The following is a 20,147-nucleotide window of genomic DNA, read 5'->3' as shown; positions in this document are numbered from 1 at the left end:
GAGAGAGAAAGAAAAGGAAAAGAAGGCGCCAAAAAAGAGAATGATAACTACAAATGTACATTGAAGAGGTGATGTCGAGAGGCCATAGACCTCAAAGTAAGGGTTCTATAGTGTACTCTATTATTAAAGTCCTTTCCTCACATTTTTTTATCTTCACAATTTGTGTGTGAGAAAGAGAAAAAAACAAGCTGCATAAATTTTATGAAAGGAACGTTTTCTCCCGACTAACTCCTATACACATCTCAAGGACATTGTTCATAATCTGCATCTTGTGGGACAGGCGGGCAAATTAAAAAACAAAAGAAGAAGTACATAAGCTTTGACATTATTAATTCAAGATGAATTCATTTGCCTAAGACTTGCAATTCCACCTAGAATCCCACATGAGGTATGTTGTTTTGTGACAAAGCTGCAGTTTTGTATTTGTTTTGTGTGTGTGTGTGTGTGTGTGTGTGTGTGTGTGTGTGTGCATGTGCTTTTAATGATGTCAGATTTACCCATCATACAAATATAACATAATTATATTGTGTGTAAGTTGTGTGGTTTTGCTTCATTTGAACAATAAGCCTATACACGTGTTAACGTGGTGAGGTAGCTATGTGTGATTAGGAATGACAGATATAATCGACCTTGATCATTCAGATCCTTTTAGTCATTTTATTGTAAACCACCAAATACCGGTATCAATTTGGCTTAGCACCAGCTGATAATGACGTCATTATTTGGGGGCGGCGCCACCTGAATTCGGGTTTTTAACTAGTCTAGACACTATCCACCGCCGCTCTAGGATAGAATACATAAACATTGTCCCCCTTTTGGGTTTCTTTGACGTGAGTGTGTTTACTGCCCTGCAAAGACATGAAAATACTTCAACACTCATACCATTTTGTACATTATATAAAAACAGTTTGGTAACAAAATGATGCTGATGATGAAGCAGGCCGTGGGTGAAAATGGTATGCGAAGTAAGACTAACCTACTGTAAGATTTAAAATAGTAACAAAATGACATCATCATATCACATGTTCTGACGTCAATATGTATACTAACTGGTCATCTGATAACGAGTTGTCGATCGAGTGAGTGTAAAAAGACCAATTCCTAGCAGATACCAAACACAAGAGGCTGTGATTCCTGACGAATTAAGGTTGGTATATGCTGTGGTTGTAATCGATGCATGTGATGATTATGTTGTTAATTGCATCTGCAAAATGTGATGACTATTAAGAGCTGAGCAAGCTAATAAGTAAGTCGCACTCATCTCCTCACTGGTTTTTAATGTAAGAAGTCAGTGATGTATAGACCGCTACGCTAGACGACTGGGTTGATGAGATGGTGTGTATGGTTCTACGTAGCATCTTCAGTACGTAAACTAACGTTAGACTGGTGGTGTTCTATACCTATTGCCGCTACCTGGATGGGAGCGGTGTGTGGAGCTAGAGCGAGCGTGTGTGGGTAGTTCCTTCCGTGAGTGGTGAGGATTTGTGGCGGAAGTCCTTGATGACGACGTTATCCGAGAGTTTCGAAGAGTGAGAATAGATACTACATTTGTACAGTAGACTAGAGAATGTTGTGTTGTTTGAAGTGCGAGTTCTTGGGGTTGTAATACTTGTATGTGATGTGTCGGCTGTGTGACACCGATTTCACGATTTTGCCCTGATAAAAATAGATCTAGTTTATATTAAATATTATATTTTGGATCAAAAATTTGTCTTCCATTGATTGGTTAAAAGAGCTGCACGTGATTATAGGTATTTTAAACTATTTTAGAGTATTGATGTGTTTGACACTTCATAAACATGATAAAGTAACCTATTTGCAAAATGACGTCACTTTTATGACGACATTTTGCAAATAGTATACTAATACTATTTGCAAAATGATGTCACAATCACCCTTCTTTACAATCAAGTGTACCCGTCCGCGTCCGGTCCCGAATTCTAGTGTTCAGGTTTGCAGCGGCCATATGAGCGCTTGGATACATGTAGCCTTTAAACAAGGCGACTCGCTCTGCGTGCCCCCGTATAGCGCGTTTACCCCACAAACCTGTTGGCCGGCGAGTGGAGCGAGCCGCCTTTATCCACTCGTTCAGGGATGTGTACTTTTGTCGTTGTTGTTGCTTTATATTCTTTGACAAATTTGCGTACAAATTTGACGCAGAAAATACACACGGCACCAAGGCAAGCCTCGTTAATATTAAGTAGAATAAGAATAGTTACTTAATATTAACGAGGCTTGCCTTGGTGCCGTGTGTATTTTCTGCGTCAAATCTGCACGCAAATTTGTCAAAGAATATAAAGCAACAACAACGACAAAAGTACACATCCCTGAACGAGTGGATAAAGGCGGCTCGCTCCACTCGCCGGCCAGAAGGTTTGTGGGGTAAACGCGCTATACGGGGGCACGCAGAGCGAGTCGCCTTGTTTAAAGGCTAGGATACATGCGACGGCCAACTCTGGCGGTGCCACGGCTACTACGTTTTTCAATTTCCGATCTCTCGCACTGTTGCGTATTGCAGGCGCTGCGCTGCCGCCGCAGTGCGGCTAAGCCTAGGGCCTATATAAAATGATTTTCACTTTTTATTCAAAAATTTTGATCCAAAATATAAAACAAATATACTTTGCCTAGTTTCGAGTTTCTTGTTAAAACTATGGGCAGAGGTGACTCCAAGCTAGTACTATTCACTTCGGGGCTGCATCCCTCAGTGAATAGTACTAGTTTGGAGTCACCTCTGCCCTAACCCCGGGACGCTCCGTATACAGTTACACACTGTGGGAGCGTCCTGAGTCAATAGAGTGCTATATCGGTAAGCTTGAAAAACATACACAGTCTGTCACAGATTTTCGCACCTCCGTAAGTTTCGAATATCACGAGGAAAAAACGTACTTTTATAGTATACATAAGATTCTTATCTAATTAATACCCTTCGTTCACCTTGTTCTTGTTCACACTGGTCCAATGATCTTGAAAAAACGTTTTTTTCACGGCCATATACGGGTCCGTAGTCCTAGCTCCCCATCCCATTCACCATTTTCGAAATCAGTGTGCAGTACACTGCGCACGTAAATATTCATGTGCTGGCGGAGTCGCAATGCGTTTAGCCTTCTGACAAGGCCTGCGCGCGCGCACCCACCCAGAAAGCAACGCAATATACAGCGAGAGGGTTTGCCAACAGTATGATAAGGCCTTGCCACAAAGCTACACGACTTGACGGCCAGCGCATGCGCACAAATCTCAAATCCATTGACTGTATAAGATGTAGTTCTCCCGAGTTCCTCTCGACCGAGTCGCATTTTACTCATCAAACTGAGCAGAAAGGGACTATTGCCAGAACCAAAAGTTGAACGCAGTCAGTCTTCAACATTACATCTTCACCTGTAAGTCTTCATATTGCAGAATTTTTGCGATTTCATATTGATTTTTGGGCGCTATACTTCGCCTGTCATGATCATGTCTGCTACAATGCGCAGCCCCAACACTGCGTGTTGGGGCTGGTCGCAGTTACCTCTGCCCATAGTTTTAACAAGAAACTCTCAAGGCCAAGTATATTTGTATACCAGTCTGAATCCGATAGGGCGATGTTAGACCAGGGAGGTGGAACTTCCACCTCCCTGACCCTGGGTAGACCGTTTTTATGCAGATGCTTGGCCTTAGTTAGATGGTATTGGTACTCTGGAGGCTCTTTTATTTACTAAATTTAGTAATCCTTGAAAATACAAGAGTTGCGTACAACTACTCTAGCAATATAGATAAATTTAACATATAAGTATAACCACATGTAGGATCGATAGAATCCCAAGTCATGACATTAGTTATTTATAATAATTGGAATCACAATCGAATGATCATGCTACAGTACTGTTAAAATGATTATTTTTATCTGAGTGCTACAGTAGCACTAATCATCGATCATGTAATATTGATGTACATTGCAAGTATAAACATTATCAGTTATAGTCTAGTAGAACTTACGTAGAAGTTCTACATCTGATGTAGGTTGATCTTGATGCATCTTCATTTATGATTGATAATTAAAGAAATGTTGTATTAGAATGGGTAGCGAGAATCCTGCGATCTCACTGGTCAAGAGCTATGTGTTTATTTATACTGGCCGCACGCTGAGTAACAGTGGTAAATATGTTATTGCGCACTTGTAACAAAGGTTCGCGCATTAAGCAAGCGTTCGGGCACTCAGTACGAGATGCCTATTGGCTAAAGCAACCATGCATCAGTTTTTACTGATGCATGGTTCTGGAGAGAGACCGTGTGTCCAGTAAAATCTGATGCATGGTTTTCGGGCTCTCGTCTATGGCGAGCCAAAAGGAAATGTATGGGCAAGTCCAAGATAATGCGCGCGTTACGTATGGGACATTCAGAGACTTTTATGACCTGACAAATAGTGTTAATGGCCTTTGATCATATTGAACTTCATCATGGTGATTGATATCTAGAAGAAGTATAAACATGTAAAAAATTGAGAAAAATGACCTTGACAATTATATTCTAGAAGAGAAAATATGTGCCATTACGTATGGGACCAGAAAAGTTTTGTTTTTTTGAACATTTTTTTCAATCCAAAACTCTCTGAAAGTATTTCATTCTACAACTTGTAACTCACTGTGATAAAAGTTACAACACTCAAGATTATCACAGGTAAGTTTCACGTCATTAGGCAAAAAGCTCTAATTACAGGTTCTAATTAAAGACAGACATGACATGTTACGTATGGGACAGTTGCGTATGGGACAGTTTGTCCCCCATTCATTTAGTGTGTGAAGAACCATGTTAATGGGTATTTTGCATAATTATTGTAGTAAAATCAGTTGAAACTACTCAAATACTGATCCAGATTGTCAAGGAAACATTATTCCCCAAATATTCACCATCCTAATCATATTCAATCATATTTGTATATTTTTATGACCAACCTGAGTATGCATGCCCTTTGTCCCCCACTCCTTTAGTGTGTGGAGAACCAAGTTTATATGGGTATTTTGCAAAATAATTTTGCAAAATACCAATTAACAAATTTTTGCATTTTATCATTGAGGTAGAATCAGTTGAAATTACTCAAATGCTGTTCCAGATTGACAAGGGAACAATATTCCCCATATATTTACCATCATAATCATATTTAATCATATTCTATATTTTTTATGACCAACCTGAGTATGTATGCCCTATTTTTATCAGGATAGTTACTACTGAAAAAATGAATAGTTTAAAGTGTTTACTTCCATTGATGAAGGGCAGTTTGCCATTTAGTTTCAATAAAAAATGACTTGACACAAGAAATATTAATTTCAATAAATAAGCAATACCTGCTACATGGAACCCCAGTGATCGAGTAGATATATAATGTCTAGCAGTCAGATCACTGATTCGAGTCACACCTCAGTATGTATACCCATGAATTTTGTCGTGGCTACTATTGAAACTGAATATTAGGACAATATGTGTATCACTTGCAATAAAAAGGAATCATTTTACTTTATATATTTTTTTGTTATATATCACAACCATTTCAAATTGGATCTCCGTCACATAAACTTTAAATTCCTCTAGTCTTAGGATTGTATGCTCTTTAGTAATTCATATAATTGGTTTCCAATCATCTCATTAAATGTTGAAAACTGAATCCCCATTTCTACAAAAACTGTACCATCCCTTTAATGCTGAATTTTCATCGTGTATTTTGCCATTTTCCCCTCCCCCTTTCTGAAAATTGTTCAGTCAAGTACATGCATTGTTTCAAGTATCTAAAACTCAAAAAGTAGCTACAATGTTGGGATGCTTTCTTCAGGATGATCGACCATTTGTGTACTGAGAGACCTTCCCAGCTAGCTACGTGCATTCACATGCAATTTGTATGAGGATGTCCCATACGTAACGCATTTGTCCCATATACGTAACATTATTTCAATGCCTAATAGAATATATTTCTTTCACTGTTTTTTTCTTTTTTCTATGGTATTTAATTTCTCTAAACAATAAATTAGAACTTTCCAAAAGGGCATTAAAATATCCTTAGCAATTTCAGAAAAAAACCTAAAAAAATGACCTCAATTTGTTACGTATGGGACATCTCATGATAAGACACAAGCTAATTTGCGTAATCATTTGCAAAATCCCTAAATTTTTATACCAATTTAAACTATTTGATGAACTTCTTATGTCCACATACTAATCAAATATCATCTGCTTTCCTTTGAATTAATATGAATTTTTATAAATGTCCCATATGTAACGCTGTGTTTCACATTTATGCAAATGAAGCCATTGAAATTTGCATAAACTTACATAATATCATTTTTTCCTCCATGGAAATCAAAACTTCAACTCATAAGCTTCAAAGTGATACCAATCATGTCAATATTGAGCAATGATGAAATTTTGCCTTCTGAGGGGACCTTATCTTGGACTTGCCCGTATCCTGTAAATTTGTCATCGGTTAACACGATAGAAAAATGGGTTTTTGGCAAGGAAATTACCCATTCTATTTTCATAGATGAGGCACATGTCTTTTCGTGCGTCAGTCGGAATATTGTGTGCATGCAGTAAATTAGCCTTTAGAAGCATTCCATAGTTACCTTATGCACACAATTCTGACTGACGCACTCAGACCTGTGCGCCATTTGTTAGAACTGTTCAATGAATAAAATCTGAAGTACATGTACCTTACCTTTACCGGCCAGTATACATAAGCCACATCAGGCACATACATATTAGACAATAATGGGGGGTGGGGGAGGTTTCAGGGAGTTCCGTGGAACCCTCAGGCTGCTTGAAGGAGGACGTATTCTGTTGGACATCACATACACTACAAATGCCAGTGAATCATTGGTTACATTGTGCCTTGTCATTTGTTTCCTTCACACTTGCCAGTCATCTTTTTTTCAGATTAATGGATCTAAGTGACATTTCAAAAACTCTTCAAGATACAGTAAAGCACATCAAGCCACATTTTTTTTCATCTGTCTTTTCAATTGTGAAGTGCTGAGCCACTGTGCTTTTCATAGAACTTGACTGTTACTTAAATGTAAAGTGTAGGCCCTAGTACTTTTTTAAAGAACCAATATATTTCAGGTGTACAGGTGAATGTAAGTAAACCTAGCACATACATGTACATTGTAATTGTAATGTGATGTGATTGTGTGTGCTGTCTGTGTTAAAAGTATTTTTAATACTCAGATGTTCTTTCATAATCATAGACTGGCTGCATAATAGGCCTAAAGAGTTTTAGAGATTCTCCAAAGTGGAACCCTATGGTAAAAAGAGAAAAAAAGACCCCCCCCCCCCAAAAAAAAAAAAATAAAATAAAATAAAAAAATTGTTATTTTTACGTGACTTCAAAGCAATTTCAAGGTACAATCATAGTTGTATCAGTACATATATAGGCCTACATTATGTATTTCACAGTGTACCAGTATTGATTTGTCTTGACAGTTCTGTCATAATACTAGAAGCAGTAGGAAGTCGCAAGCGCTACACCGAACATCGTCACAATCACAGTGGGCAATCAGTCTGGACAACAGGTGCAGAGGGAGCAGCAGCTCAGCCGACTTTTTTTTTTTTTTTTTTTTCAGGTCATTAGAATCAACTTGGGATGCAAGAGCTGGGGCTGGGGCAGGGGCACAACTTGTAATTTCATTAGAGTACCTGCATACCTTCTGTTGCAATCTTAATTAATGATGTCAAAATGCAGATGAGAACTGCAAGTATTCGTTCGCTTTAAAAGCTTTGCAATCTCTGAAAACTTTGTATTCACTGTAATCAGGAACATACAGTTTCTTACTTGATGAAGTGCATTACATTACATCTAGTGCAACTCCTGTCTGTTCCTCAGCTTCTTCCTTTTTTTATTTGTAGCAAAATTTATGCTCTTTATTTTTTTTCTGTTGTTTATTTTGAAAGAGAAAATTGTCATCTTCTCAAGAATGGGGGGGGGGGGGGTGGCAAGGGTGAAACATTCATTTTCTAGTACTTACATTCTGAATGGCAAAACTGTTTTCTTTGTGTTGTTTATACATTTTGGTGTTTAAGGCATTGAAAAAGGTGAAATACAACTACTGTAGCTCAGAAATATATGTTTTCTCATTTTGTCTTAGGATTTAAAATCGAGGGGAAAGATGCTATGTTGTCATTTCTGCTTGAAGAGTCAAACTTTTTTGTTAGCTCTTATAAATAAAGCTACAAGTTGCATGTGTTGGAATGTTCAAACTGTACCGTAAGGTAATTTTGTCCATTGTAAATGTATCAATATGTGACTGGGCACAATAAAAATAACCAAATTGATATTGGATTTGTATAGAACTGCTTCATTAAAGAAATGAAAGGGAAAATTTTGTATGGGTTACATTTGTTTTAGAAGTACACGTTGTACTGTTTGTCACTGCATGCTTTGAATTTTGACTTGACACTATTGTGCAGACTTCAAATTCTGTGGACTCACAGCTGGTGCATTGACCATTGTCATGTAGAAACCCACCCATTGAAATATTACTGTATAGTGCAAGCCATGACCATGGGAAAGTGTGTTGTGATCCCAATGCCATGACTGAACTTTTTTTTTTCATTTTTTTTTTTTTTTTTTACATTCAGGAAGAGGCATTAGGCCATTTGAGCAAAGCAGGAAATTCCTGTCATATTGTGAAATGTACAACCTGTACGTGTGCAAAGAAAAGTATAGATTAAAAAGTTTTTAAAAAAAGGAAAAAAAAAAAGAAGAAAAGAAGTTATGTCTAGAACAGGAGACTAATTTTGCCAGAAGGATATTTCCTGTCAAATTGTGACGAGATTTCCAGTGGATAATTTTCCCCTCCCTCTCTTCCTGTTATCTTCCCTCCATAATTTTTCCCCTGTATTCTTTTCATTATTTGTATGATAAGTTATTTCTTTTTTTTAATGGGGGGGGGGGGGGGGGGTAGGAGAAAGTAAGAAGAGAAACCATCAAAGTCATTGTGCAAAGTAACAGTGACAAGATGAGTGTGTAGAGTTAGGCTGTATTAGTTTCGCGTAAGTCATTCTCGCCATCCTGTTGCCCACGAAGGATTTAACAGATAAGCCTGCTCACTCTCGGCTTGCAATATAAGCTGTTAAGTAGATTTGAGAAGTGTGTTATTATGGTTTGCAGTGTTTCAGGCAAAGAAACACAACTAGCCTGGCTGTGCTGAAGCAGGACAATTCTTCAGCTACTTCCTGGTGTGTGTTTTCAGATTGTTTCTGTGTGTGCATGTGTTGTGGGTTTTTTTTTAAACAGCATTTATGAAATCTTGTAGACCTGTGTATGTCTTCGTATTGCTGAATTACATGTACGGTGTAGTTTCATCCTAATCGCTAGTGCTGTGCAATCATACTTCATCTTCATTTTTCATATTATAGATTATCTATTTCTACGTTTGAAGAGAACTACCACAAAGAGAATTCACCATGTCGCTGTATCCATCACTTGAAGATATGAAGGTGGACCAGATGGCGCAGGTATGGAAATTGCGTTTCTTTGTAATATATGAGTAAATGTTTTGGTAACTTATAAATTCTAGCTGAGTGCTCTCGATTATTCATTCTGTACGTCAGCACTTGATTTGATTTGCCATTTAGTGTGCAGTGCTCATTCTAGTTATAATCTCCTCTTTTCCTTCATATTTTGTTAATTTGTGTAGTCTTGATGTCTTTACATGTGGTTTGTACACATGCTGTGATTAGTTGCAAATTGTGCATTATGCATATAGTGTAGCATATTGATATTAAAGCCAATTTGTCATTAATTTTTTCACAGGCATGATATTCTGTAGATTTAAATCTGATTTCAGATTTTTTTTTCGCCCTCAAGTCTGTGCACGTTTTGCTTTTTCCATGTATCAAAATCACCTGAATATTTTGATTTCTGATTTTTTCAACAAGCCTCAGTATCATTCCAGTTTTTAATTTTAAAAAGGAAAAAAAAACTGAGCAAAGGAAAGATATGGGTTGAGATTACAGTTTTGGCAGCTTACTTTCACTTGCTTTACATTTCAAAGGTGAAACAGAAAAGTCATCATGATCTTGTTGATTAATGTGCCATTTCCGGCGTGGTGTGTTGAATCACGTTATTCAGGCAGTCAGAGCAGATGGAACCAAACTGTTCTTGTAAAGATGATTTATCCATAAATCCATAAAGGTGGTATACATATCCATAAATTTAATGTCAATATACAGGCACTTATATCAATATTTAAAGAAAAAAAGAAGAAGAATTCATGTGAGTTTTTGTTTTGTTTTGTTTTTCTTTTTGAAGGTAGAAAAATTAATGAGTGAATGGTCTCATCAAAAGAGTATAAAATGAATGTACTGATGTACATTCTGAGAGGACAGTTTCCAAGAAACATTTCATGACTTCAGTTCTGAATAGTTACACAAATTGCTCTCATTTTTCTTCAAACTCAGGCCCAGGCCAACTTCCACCAACAAGCCCAGGCTGCTGTGGCCGCCGCTCCAGCCATCGCGGCGGCTCCTCCCGGCTCCACGGTCGTCGTGACAACGCAGGGCTCTCTCTACCCATCCCTTGAAGAGTGGATGGGTCTTCCACCGGCAGAGTTCCAGGCCTATGCTGCACAGACAGTAAGTATATAATGCACCCTCATACCACTCGTTTTTGGGAATTTTGTAGTGAAAATTGTTATCTTCTCAATCTCATTACCGAATTGGCACCTTTGAATTTTGCTGCATATTTGGTTTTATAGAAAGATTAAATGGATGAAACTTTTATAGGTACAAAATTTTATCAATTTGAGAGAGAAAAAGGAACTAGTTTAATAAATCTTCTAGGATATGTCGCCATCTTAACAATCTGTTCGAATAAAATGAAGAATTAAGAGGTTTTTCAAAGTTCTGCAGTAAAAACACAATTTATTTTGTTTATGTTGTAAAGTCTGCAAATGAATTCCTTGAGGGCCCATACAGCTTGTGCTTGTATTTTAAAAAGTTACATTAAACTCAATATTTTTGTGCAGCCTGTACAACTACAATACGTACAAGTAGATCACCTCAAAATTAGCTACACTGTAGGCTTCTGTATAGATTTTGTATTGAATTACATGTAGTGGGTAAAGTTGATCTTCAATTGTGAGTGGTCAATATAATTATGTACTTTTCACATAGAAAGTAGAATATGAGCAGGTCTAGATGCATACTGTACGTGTACATGGGACAGTGTCTGGGAATACAAGTGCAGTATGGGTTTCAGTTTTGCTGACAAGTGGGTACCTTTCAAGGGCCCTCCTTCCAAGCAGTAATCACGGCATGGCGATGCATAATCATTATCGAATGCTCTATATTGGACCAGTAGTGACGTCATGTATAATGTCATGCTGTATTTCCAGCCAATGAAGTCACGGTCATGGGATGAAAAGCAATGTTTACTGAGGGCAAAGTCTTCCAGGGTCGCACTGAAGTGTGCACGCACGATTGTCTATTATGTTGCACGGCACACAAGTGTGACACTTGTGTGTTATTGTAATTGATGCAGAGCCCAATAGATAAACTGCACACGTGAGCATGACTGCTAGCTGTTCTACATTAAAAGAGACTTGCTAGACAATTGCTGACTTGAAATGCAGCCAAAATGCCTTCCCAAGCATTTGGGCTGTCTGAGACTTTCTATCTGTTTAAAGGTTAAATTTAAGTACCTGGTATGACATACAACTGTATTATTCAGGATGGAGGGAGTGAAAGAGAATGTGGTATACAGTAGCCTTGAAACACAGGATTTTCATCTAATTATTATTTTGATCTCAAGTGGCATTGTACATGTAAGCCTTCAGATTAGTGTGGAAGGTTTTGAAGTGCTGCAAATTGTGGATACTGCGGCATGAACATTTGGGGCATTTTAACACAAGTTTGGAAAAGTCAAAAGCAGAATAGAAATTTGTACTTGTACTCTCTGTCTATGTGGCACTTGGTTTTTACTTTAATTACATTCTATTATTGCGTACATGCTTTTAAAGTGCATGCACTGCCCTTCTGCAAATTCTTTGTACACCACGTTTTGTACAATACCACATTTTGTACTGAGCTGTATACAGTACAATGTACATTATGTGCTATTGTGCATATAAATGTTAAATGATTGCCTACCACAGGGCTGCCAACTCTCACGCATTGAGCGTGAGACTCACGCATTTTTGGTCCTTTCTCACTCTAAAACTTTATTTCATTTGCATGCATTTCTATTGATCTCACTCATTTTGACTCCTAAATTATAGCATTGGCCTATGGGAGTCTCACTCTCAACTAGTTTCCAGTGTTGGCAGCCCTGCTACCAAAATGTATGATGCACAACGCATAGTCATTGTTGATCAAATCATTGTTTGTGCTTGTACAACATGTATGACAGACACATTTTTGCAAAATTAGGGTGCCGCAAATCCACTTTATATGGTTATGCTTGCACAGGGTCAATCAAATGTTCTGTTGGGCAAGTGAAATAAATGGGCATTTACCTACATGTTTGTCAAGAGGCTCATGCCTCATAATTTGGAATTTTGCCTAAACCCCTTATTTGGCAAGCAGGAGAAATATCTTTTGTCATACACTGTGAAACCATCATTGTTTGCCAAAATTTACAAGGTACAGTCTATGTCATGTACATGTATACAGTATGTAATGTAGCACATCAACTCTGGAATGCATAAATTTATGTGACCTGGCACATTAGGCCAAGTAAAAAAAGAAACCAGTTTCTCGTCCTCGCGCGCATCGATTTTGGCCGCCGCATCGATTTTTTTACTATTTACTATTTTCAAAATGGCGCTGAAAATACCAAGAAATTCATAATTCTCGTCCCAGCCCGCTCCCCGCCCGCATCAACTTTTTTGATATTTACCATTTTTTCGGCCGCCGAAAAAACAAAATCGACCATTCAACTACCAATCGTGATGTCTCATTTCTATTTACGCCTTGCGTCCTCTGCTTAGCTGGAGTACAGCTGTAGCTTCTGTAGTGCGTATGTAATAACGCACGCATTTCACACTGCGAGCTCGGCAAGAGAGAATGACCCACAAAGCAGTCGAACTGTAGTTGGATGGGCGGGCCTGGGCTGTGATGTAGAGCGCACTCGGTATCGTCGTGAATGCGAGAGCGGCAACATTTTTTGCGAACAATCGCTGATATTCCACGCATATTTCGCGCATTGCTCGTATTTTTCCCCGTTTCTCATATTTTAAGCGGATGAATTGTACTGTACAAATGCTTGTGAGGATTGTATCGAGTTTGTATGTATACATTTTCATGTCATTGTGACTATGTGCATGTGTGTGCAGTGTCGGAAGGTACGGTGCCAGTGCAGTGGCCGTGCTGGCTGCGTATACGTATGCGTGTCTGCAGCTGTCAGGGTCCCCATCCCCCTGATCTATCAGCCGTCTGCACGCACGCATGAACACATTCGAATGTGTAGAGGCCCAAACACTCTGCTCTGTAACGTTGCATCTGACGGCGATGTATTGTTCTATTTTGAAGAGAAAATGAATGCGCTTTTCCAGCAAATGTAGAATTATTAAAAAGGTGTATCTACAAAATAAATAACTTTTCCACGGACTCTGGTTTGTCTCGTATTTCTGCGGGATACTTTTCTTTACTCTGTAAATTCACGGACACGGCCGTGAGTCGTATCACACTGATACAATCATTCATCATCCAAATGATGAGTGATTATCAAATGTCTTTTTAGAACATGAAGAAACATCTTTAAATGTTTAATGCTATAATGCCATATCAGTATCATTTTGGCATCCATCTGCAATTGTACCAGCCAGTTTCTAGTTGAATGTGCTACAATTGTGCTGTGAAGAGATGCAGATACATACCATCTGTGTGGACACAAAAAGTCACAAACACCAATGATTCCATAAATAAAGCAGTGTTTTGAATATCATGGAATTTATTTCAGTCGTACATTTGTTGATAGAATGTTTTATACCTGATTCAATTAATAGCACAATACATCAGAATTGCAAGTACACTGTCACTGGTATCAGAAATGCCATTAACACTAAATACCAGTATTAAGATGGTCATTTTCCCTTGACATAAACATCTGTAGTGTACGTAGTGGAAAGAAAAAGCAAATGTATTTTTTGCATGCATGAAGTTTCATTTCAAGTATGGTACATATTATATCTATGCACAGAGTGCAGGCAAGACATACTTTTGGGACCTGGTCTCTCGTAACACGTCTACAGCTACCAGAGTGATATTTCATTTCATAAATTGGATATAGAAAATAGTATAGCCCTCTCTCGTTACCTTTCTCAGAATTACCGGACGAGAAACACATATTACTTTCATTTTGACAATCCTCGAAAAAAATAGTAAGATATCAAATAGTAAGGGCCTCCCTCATCGCCTTGCTCAAAAAACCCGGACGAGAAACTGCTTTCTTTTTTTACTTGGCCTTATATATTGTATGCCAATGGACCTTCAATTATGATTGTGTACAGACCTGCACTAATCTGCAATGTACAATGTTGTGTTTTCTTTAGTCTTGTTTTATGCAAATTTGGGTCATTACTGTTCAGTGTCAGCTGGAACTAGTTGATAGATTTTTATGCATTACTACACTGTAGTGCTATGTGAACATTGTCAATGGGAGTGAAACTGTGGCAATGAGTGCAGGGATAATACAATGTACATTATTGTACATCGGGGCACCCATCTCAAATACAACACACATGCTACACGAATACATGTTCATGTACATGCTAACAAATAATGGGGTATGAGTTGCATCATGAGGGCATCATAATTTACACAAGTATGTTGCATCCTCAAGATCTAATAATAACCTACAAAATCAATGGGCTGATAGTTTCACAATGATCATGTTACATACACGTACATGCATATATCTGCATTACACAATGTGTACATTACTGAATGATGAAAAGTGGGAGGCCTGTACTCAAGGCATAATGTTTCTTTTTCTTCCCCACAGCAAGCAGTAGTACCCAGGCCAGCTGGAACCGTTGCCGTTCCCTCACAGAACAGTGCCGTTGCCCCAGTGACTGGCAGTCAAAATCTGGGCGTGGCCAGGTCAGAGATCAAGCAGGGTGTCCGCGAGGTCGTCGTGTGCAAGGACGCAAGTGGCAAAATCGGCCTACGCGTGCGAGACATTAGCAAGGTAAAGGAATGCTACTGTTGAGTTTTGACACCATAGGTAGAAAGTACATTGTAGGTTGTACGGCAGATTAGATGTAATGAATCATATGTTCTTTACTCTCATCCTTCTCCTGCTCCATCTCTTTCTGCTTCTTCATCACAGTTTTACCTCCGCCAAGGGAGGATTATGTTTTCTTTACCGTTGGTTTGTTAGTTTGTTTGTTTGTCCGTGTGCGAAATAACTCAAAAAGTAGAAAATTGATGTGGATGAAACTTACAGGAAAGGTTGAGAATGGCACAAGTAACAAATGATTAAATTTTGGTAGTGATCCGAGAATTTGGGGGGAATTTATGAAGGATTTTTTTATATTTTGACAGGTAGGGTCAATGAACTTGAGAGTTCAAGCTGCATATTTTTGAGGTTTTCAAACGCGCACTAAAGTGCGTGCTCCACTTTCTGCAGCTGAGGGTTTATGACCTAACAAAGGCTTCTATATTGGAAAATCGGGCGATTTTTCAGCATGTATACCAATGGGTGGAAATCGATCTCTATGGGAGAGCCCAAAGTGCTTTTCCCCACTGGTGGAGAGAAGAAAAATCTCTTTGGGAAGAGCAAGATCATCGGTGGAAAGTAGCTGCTTGGCGGAGGTCTGCGCTCTCAGAGTGCTTTTCTAGTTGTTACTGAATTATTTTTGTTTCTGTTCATTTATCAGTCATAGATTTTTCTTTTGCTTTCCCTTTATCTTCTGCTACATTGTATCTCAATCTTTTACTAGTAACTCTTTCTTTCCCCACTTTCTACAACAGTGGCACTATACAGTAGTGTCATAATTTATCAGTTCTTAAATCACCTATGTCATGTTGTAATCTTTTTCTCTTCTCAATCCCCCAAACAGGGTATATTCATCACCTTCGTCAACAAGGGATCGCCGGCCGCAATGGGCGGGCTCAGGTTCGGCGACCAGATCCTGCAGATCAACGGCGAGAACGTGGCAGGCTACAGCAAGGACAAGGCCATGGGGATCCTGAAGAAGGCAAGCCCCAGCAGCATCCGGCTGGCCATCAGAGACAGGTGGGTACCCCTCCCAGCTTCCCTGGGAGCAACCATGAACAGAACGTACATTGTAAGATCTGCCAAGTTTTTCAGCACATAACTCTCACTTCGATTTCTATTTTAATTGCCATCCGTGACTGTCTCCTATCCATTTGTATTTCTTGCCATATTTATATGTTCATTAACTTTTTCTAAGTCAGTTTACAAGAAAAGTAGTATACACTCATACTTATGCTATTTATTAATCAACAGTTTTTTCTATAGTCAGATGAATGTTAATTAGTCAGAATGTAATAGTGTGGAGACAATCAATTATCTTAAACATGGCGAGTGCATCTACTGCCAAGTATTTAATTCAGTGAATCTTCTTTTTGCCATTGTCAAGTTGTCTCTGTTGTATCCAGTTATTATCGCAGGTTCGAGCAAGCCCGAGCAAACGTTCTGGTCACGGCTGTGATATTTAACAATTCTCCTACAGTGAGGATTCACACTGTCATTAAAAATGACTGCTATTGTACATAGCATTACAAGCTACAAGGGAATCTCAGTATAACGAGCTACTTGGAACCACTGAAATTTTGGGTATCCCGTTATATCAGGAATAAAATAAATTAATATGTAAAGAGTAGGACCTGCAAAATTACTGTGTAATGCTAAAGCTAAAGCCCACCTTATTATAACAAGGTTGCACTGGAATATAAAATCTTTGCATGATTGCAATAAATGGTGATAACTATAATCTTCTCTTCCAACCACCAGGCCATTTGAGAGAACAATCTCACTCCAGAAAGATAGCGCCGGCTACGTGGGCTTCGTCTACAAGAGTGGTAAGATCACCAAGATCGCCAAGGATACGTCCGCGGCCAGGAACGGACTGCTCATTGACCATGCCATCCTTGAGGTCAACGGTCAGAACGTTGTCGGCCTCAAGGTAAAGTCACTTCTTATATTTTATTTATTCCCTGTGATCAGCTATTGGTGGTACCCAGAAGCAAGTAATATGTTGCATGAAAATACTGCAGGCTGAGTCTGACTCATCAGTGAGATGTTTTGTTGTTTTTTGTGAACATGTAGCCCTAAACCAACACCTTTTTATCATTCTCCCTTTCTTTTCTTTTTTTTTTTCTGTATCTCCTTTAAGGTAAAATTTGTGGTATGGCCAAAGAAACTATTCAAAGTGCAACTGAAGTTGACTGTGAAGAAATGCATCAGATATATTCCACAAAGATGAAGATTATAAATAGGTTTATATTGTAATTCTATGGATTTTGTACATTTACTCATTAGATGAAAACCTCTATAATCACCTATCTATTTCATTGATCAATCTTTTATGTGCTCTTTTGCAGTCTACCAGCAGCAATGATACACATACATTTATCAGTTGTGTTAATTTTTGTTTCATTTTCCATTTTTCCTCAAACCAGGACAAGGAGATTTCAAGCATTCTTGAGGGCGTTGACCAGACAGTAACGCTGACCATCATGCCTAATGTTTTCTTTGACCACATGATGAAGAGGTGAGCAAACTTTGTTGTGTAGTAGCAGATATTGGCCCCCTCCCCCCCCCCCCCTCTTTCTCTACCCTTTCTCAGCTAGCTATCTACCTATTTTATTGGTAGCAGTGTTCACAGTCATTTTGAAGTGAACCTTATGTTAATCTCAAGACATTCCAAGCATGTACTATTGTAATGACGGTGACAAAAAAAAGAAAAAAAAGATGTGTTCAGATGTCTGAGAAGAAACAAATGAAATCGAATAGACGGAATCAAAGGTACATAATTATGAAAAGTTGTTACTGAAATGTGTAGAAGATTTTTCATCATCTGAAAAGAGCATACTTTGTTTCTGTTCTCTTTGTTGAGTTGTGTTCTCAGCTAATAAAAAAAAAGAACAATAATAAACAAAATGTCATCCACTTCGGCAAATATGCAAGCTTCCCTTAATGAAACACAAAACAGGTTTGTTTTGAAAGCAATATTTAATATTATATTTTTGACATACAAGTATTTACCTAAAAGATATTATGTCATTGTTTTCCCTAAGTTTATGTTAATACTTTTTTTTGGCTGCGTGATGTCTATTGTTGAAAAAATGTCTGCAGCCATAAATACCGTAAGAATGGGGGAAGGGGGTGGGGGTGGGGGTGTTCAGAGAGAGAGAGAGAGAGAGAGAGAGAGAGAGAGGCTTATGGAATGAGGAAACTGCTGTGCAGTTTAGTCAAATATAATATGTGCTGCAGGCAACATTCAGCTGAAATTGTTTTTATACAAATACTGGTACAACTATACATTTCTGCTGCTCCAGTTTATAATTACATGATGTACCTTAAATTGCTCAAACCACATATCACATTGTCTCTTCTGTTATTTTTCTTCCATCTCTTTCAACCCTTTAGCTTGGCATCCTCACTCGTGAAGAGTTCCATGGATCACTCCATTCCTGAGATCTAAGGATGAAACATCTTCACCAGAAGCTTCTGCGATGCTGGAACAGAGGGAGATTTTAAAAAAGGGACTCATGAAACATGTGAAGATGAACAAGTGACATTTTATGCAGATCTTATTCAGTGACGGAGCTGGAATATCGTTGCGGATGTGTGCATTTGAGGAGGGCATTGTCCAGGGAGGTTCACACCGATGATGAAAGATGGAGAAGAGGAGTGGAGGAGGAGGGGGATAAAGAAGAGGAGACTGCCAACTTTGCCCGTGTGGATAGAACATGAGTGCAGGATTTGTCTATCTAGCTGTGAGACAATTTGATTTGATCACGATATATTGTTATATTTCCAATCTTAATACAAGATTAGTCAGAGGGAAAGTTATAAATGTTAAAGTGATTTACATGAGAAAAAAACAAACACACACACTAACTTTGTGATATGTAAATAGCAAGCAAAACTTGATCATTTTTGTTTTTAACCTTTAGCCAAGACATTCCACCATGCTATGTTCATATTGCTGTTGCACATAATTTGTCATTATGACAAGGAAGACACGTTTCATTTAATACCGTAGCAGGTAGACATGCTTTTTGCACAGGGTTTTGTGTGGAGTTTTTGAAAACTACATGCTGGGACTGCAGAAAAGCTGACTTCTGAGGTAAACCACAGCAGCTTTGGCGACTGGAAACTGAGTCACTGTAGCATTGCTGTTGGGTGGCCGATCTCCACAGGATTTGCATAAAATGTACAGTGACAAATCGATTTAAGTGCAATATAGCACTTGATAGTGGGGAACAACAAAAAAAAAAAATACTGAAGTTTTGAAGGGCAACCTATTGAAAAAGGGGAGTGCAACTATCATTGGTGTTGGTATGTCGTTTTTTTCACTGCTGACCAACTTTAATGATGCCAGCTGTCACGAGTGTACATGCATAAGGTTTATTTTAAGGTGCATATATTCATTTCTAATCTTGCTCCTGTAACCAAAGTCTACTGCATGTGGCAAATTTAATTTCTTTATTAATGACTCAAGCAGTGTGAAGGCTTTCTCATTCTACTGGCACAATGATGTACTGAACCACTCTCAGTGTAAAAAGATGATGATAAAGGGGAATTCCCCTTTTTATAGATGATAGTAATTCCCACCTTTTGTTGTATTACCTCCTTTGCAATCTAGATTACATTCGTGTCCACAAAATGTAAATGAATTTAATGCAATTTTCATCCCTGTCCATGCAAAAAGTCATGAATGATTTTCTCTTCTCTAGAATCCTATCACTATCAGTGATCACCTTCTTTATGTGTGTTTTGTAGTTGCAATATTGTCCAAGGTGTCAAGTTTCATTAGAATGAACAAGATTGAAAGCAAAAGATGTGTACTCAACTCATATCTGTGATTTATAGTGGATAACAGATGCTTTAAGATTTATCTGGGGTGCATACTGCTCTGCTTTATTTCATTTCATTGTACTAAAGGATTACATTTATTCACAAATGGATGAAGATAGAGTAAGGTTCT

General features: G+C 38.3%; 1 protein-coding gene across 1 annotated transcript; it reads left to right on the top strand.

Moving 5' to 3' along the window:
* Positions 1–1,049: 1,049 nt before the first annotated feature.
* On the top strand, positions 1,050–18,877 carry LOC139718785 (syntenin-1-like). Its single transcript, XM_071630252.1, has 8 exons — positions 1,050–1,147; positions 9,382–9,480; positions 10,426–10,599; positions 14,969–15,154; positions 16,029–16,204; positions 16,946–17,117; positions 17,614–17,705; positions 18,584–18,877. Exons 2-8 carry the CDS (start codon positions 9,430–9,432, stop codon positions 18,636–18,638), a joined length of 906 nt encoding a protein of 301 aa, XP_071486353.1. The 5' UTR covers positions 1,050–1,147; positions 9,382–9,429; the 3' UTR covers positions 18,639–18,877.
* The last annotated feature ends 1,270 nt before the right edge of the window (positions 18,878–20,147 follow it).

This window comes from Diadema antillarum, unplaced genomic scaffold, assembly GCF_040938485.1.
Source record: "Diadema antillarum isolate AM-2024a unplaced genomic scaffold, OU_Dant_1.0 scf00000008, whole genome shotgun sequence".
Taxonomy (NCBI): Eukaryota; Metazoa; Echinodermata; class Echinoidea; order Diadematoida; family Diadematidae; genus Diadema; species Diadema antillarum.
This window is presented reverse-complemented; position numbering and strand designations above follow the sequence as displayed.

Bases quoted from the DNA above. Each gene is read 5' to 3' on its own strand.
- LOC139718785 (XM_071630252.1), top strand. From the start codon at position 9,430: ATGTCGCTGTATCCATCACTTGAAGATATGAAGGTGGACCAGATGGCG. The intron at 10,600-14,968 runs GTAAGTATATAA...TCTTCCCCACAG, and splicing joins AGGCCTATGCTGCACAGACA to CAAGCAGTAGTACCCAGGCC. The intron at 17,118-17,613 runs GTAAAGTCACTT...TCCTCAAACCAG, and splicing joins AGAACGTTGTCGGCCTCAAG to GACAAGGAGATTTCAAGCAT.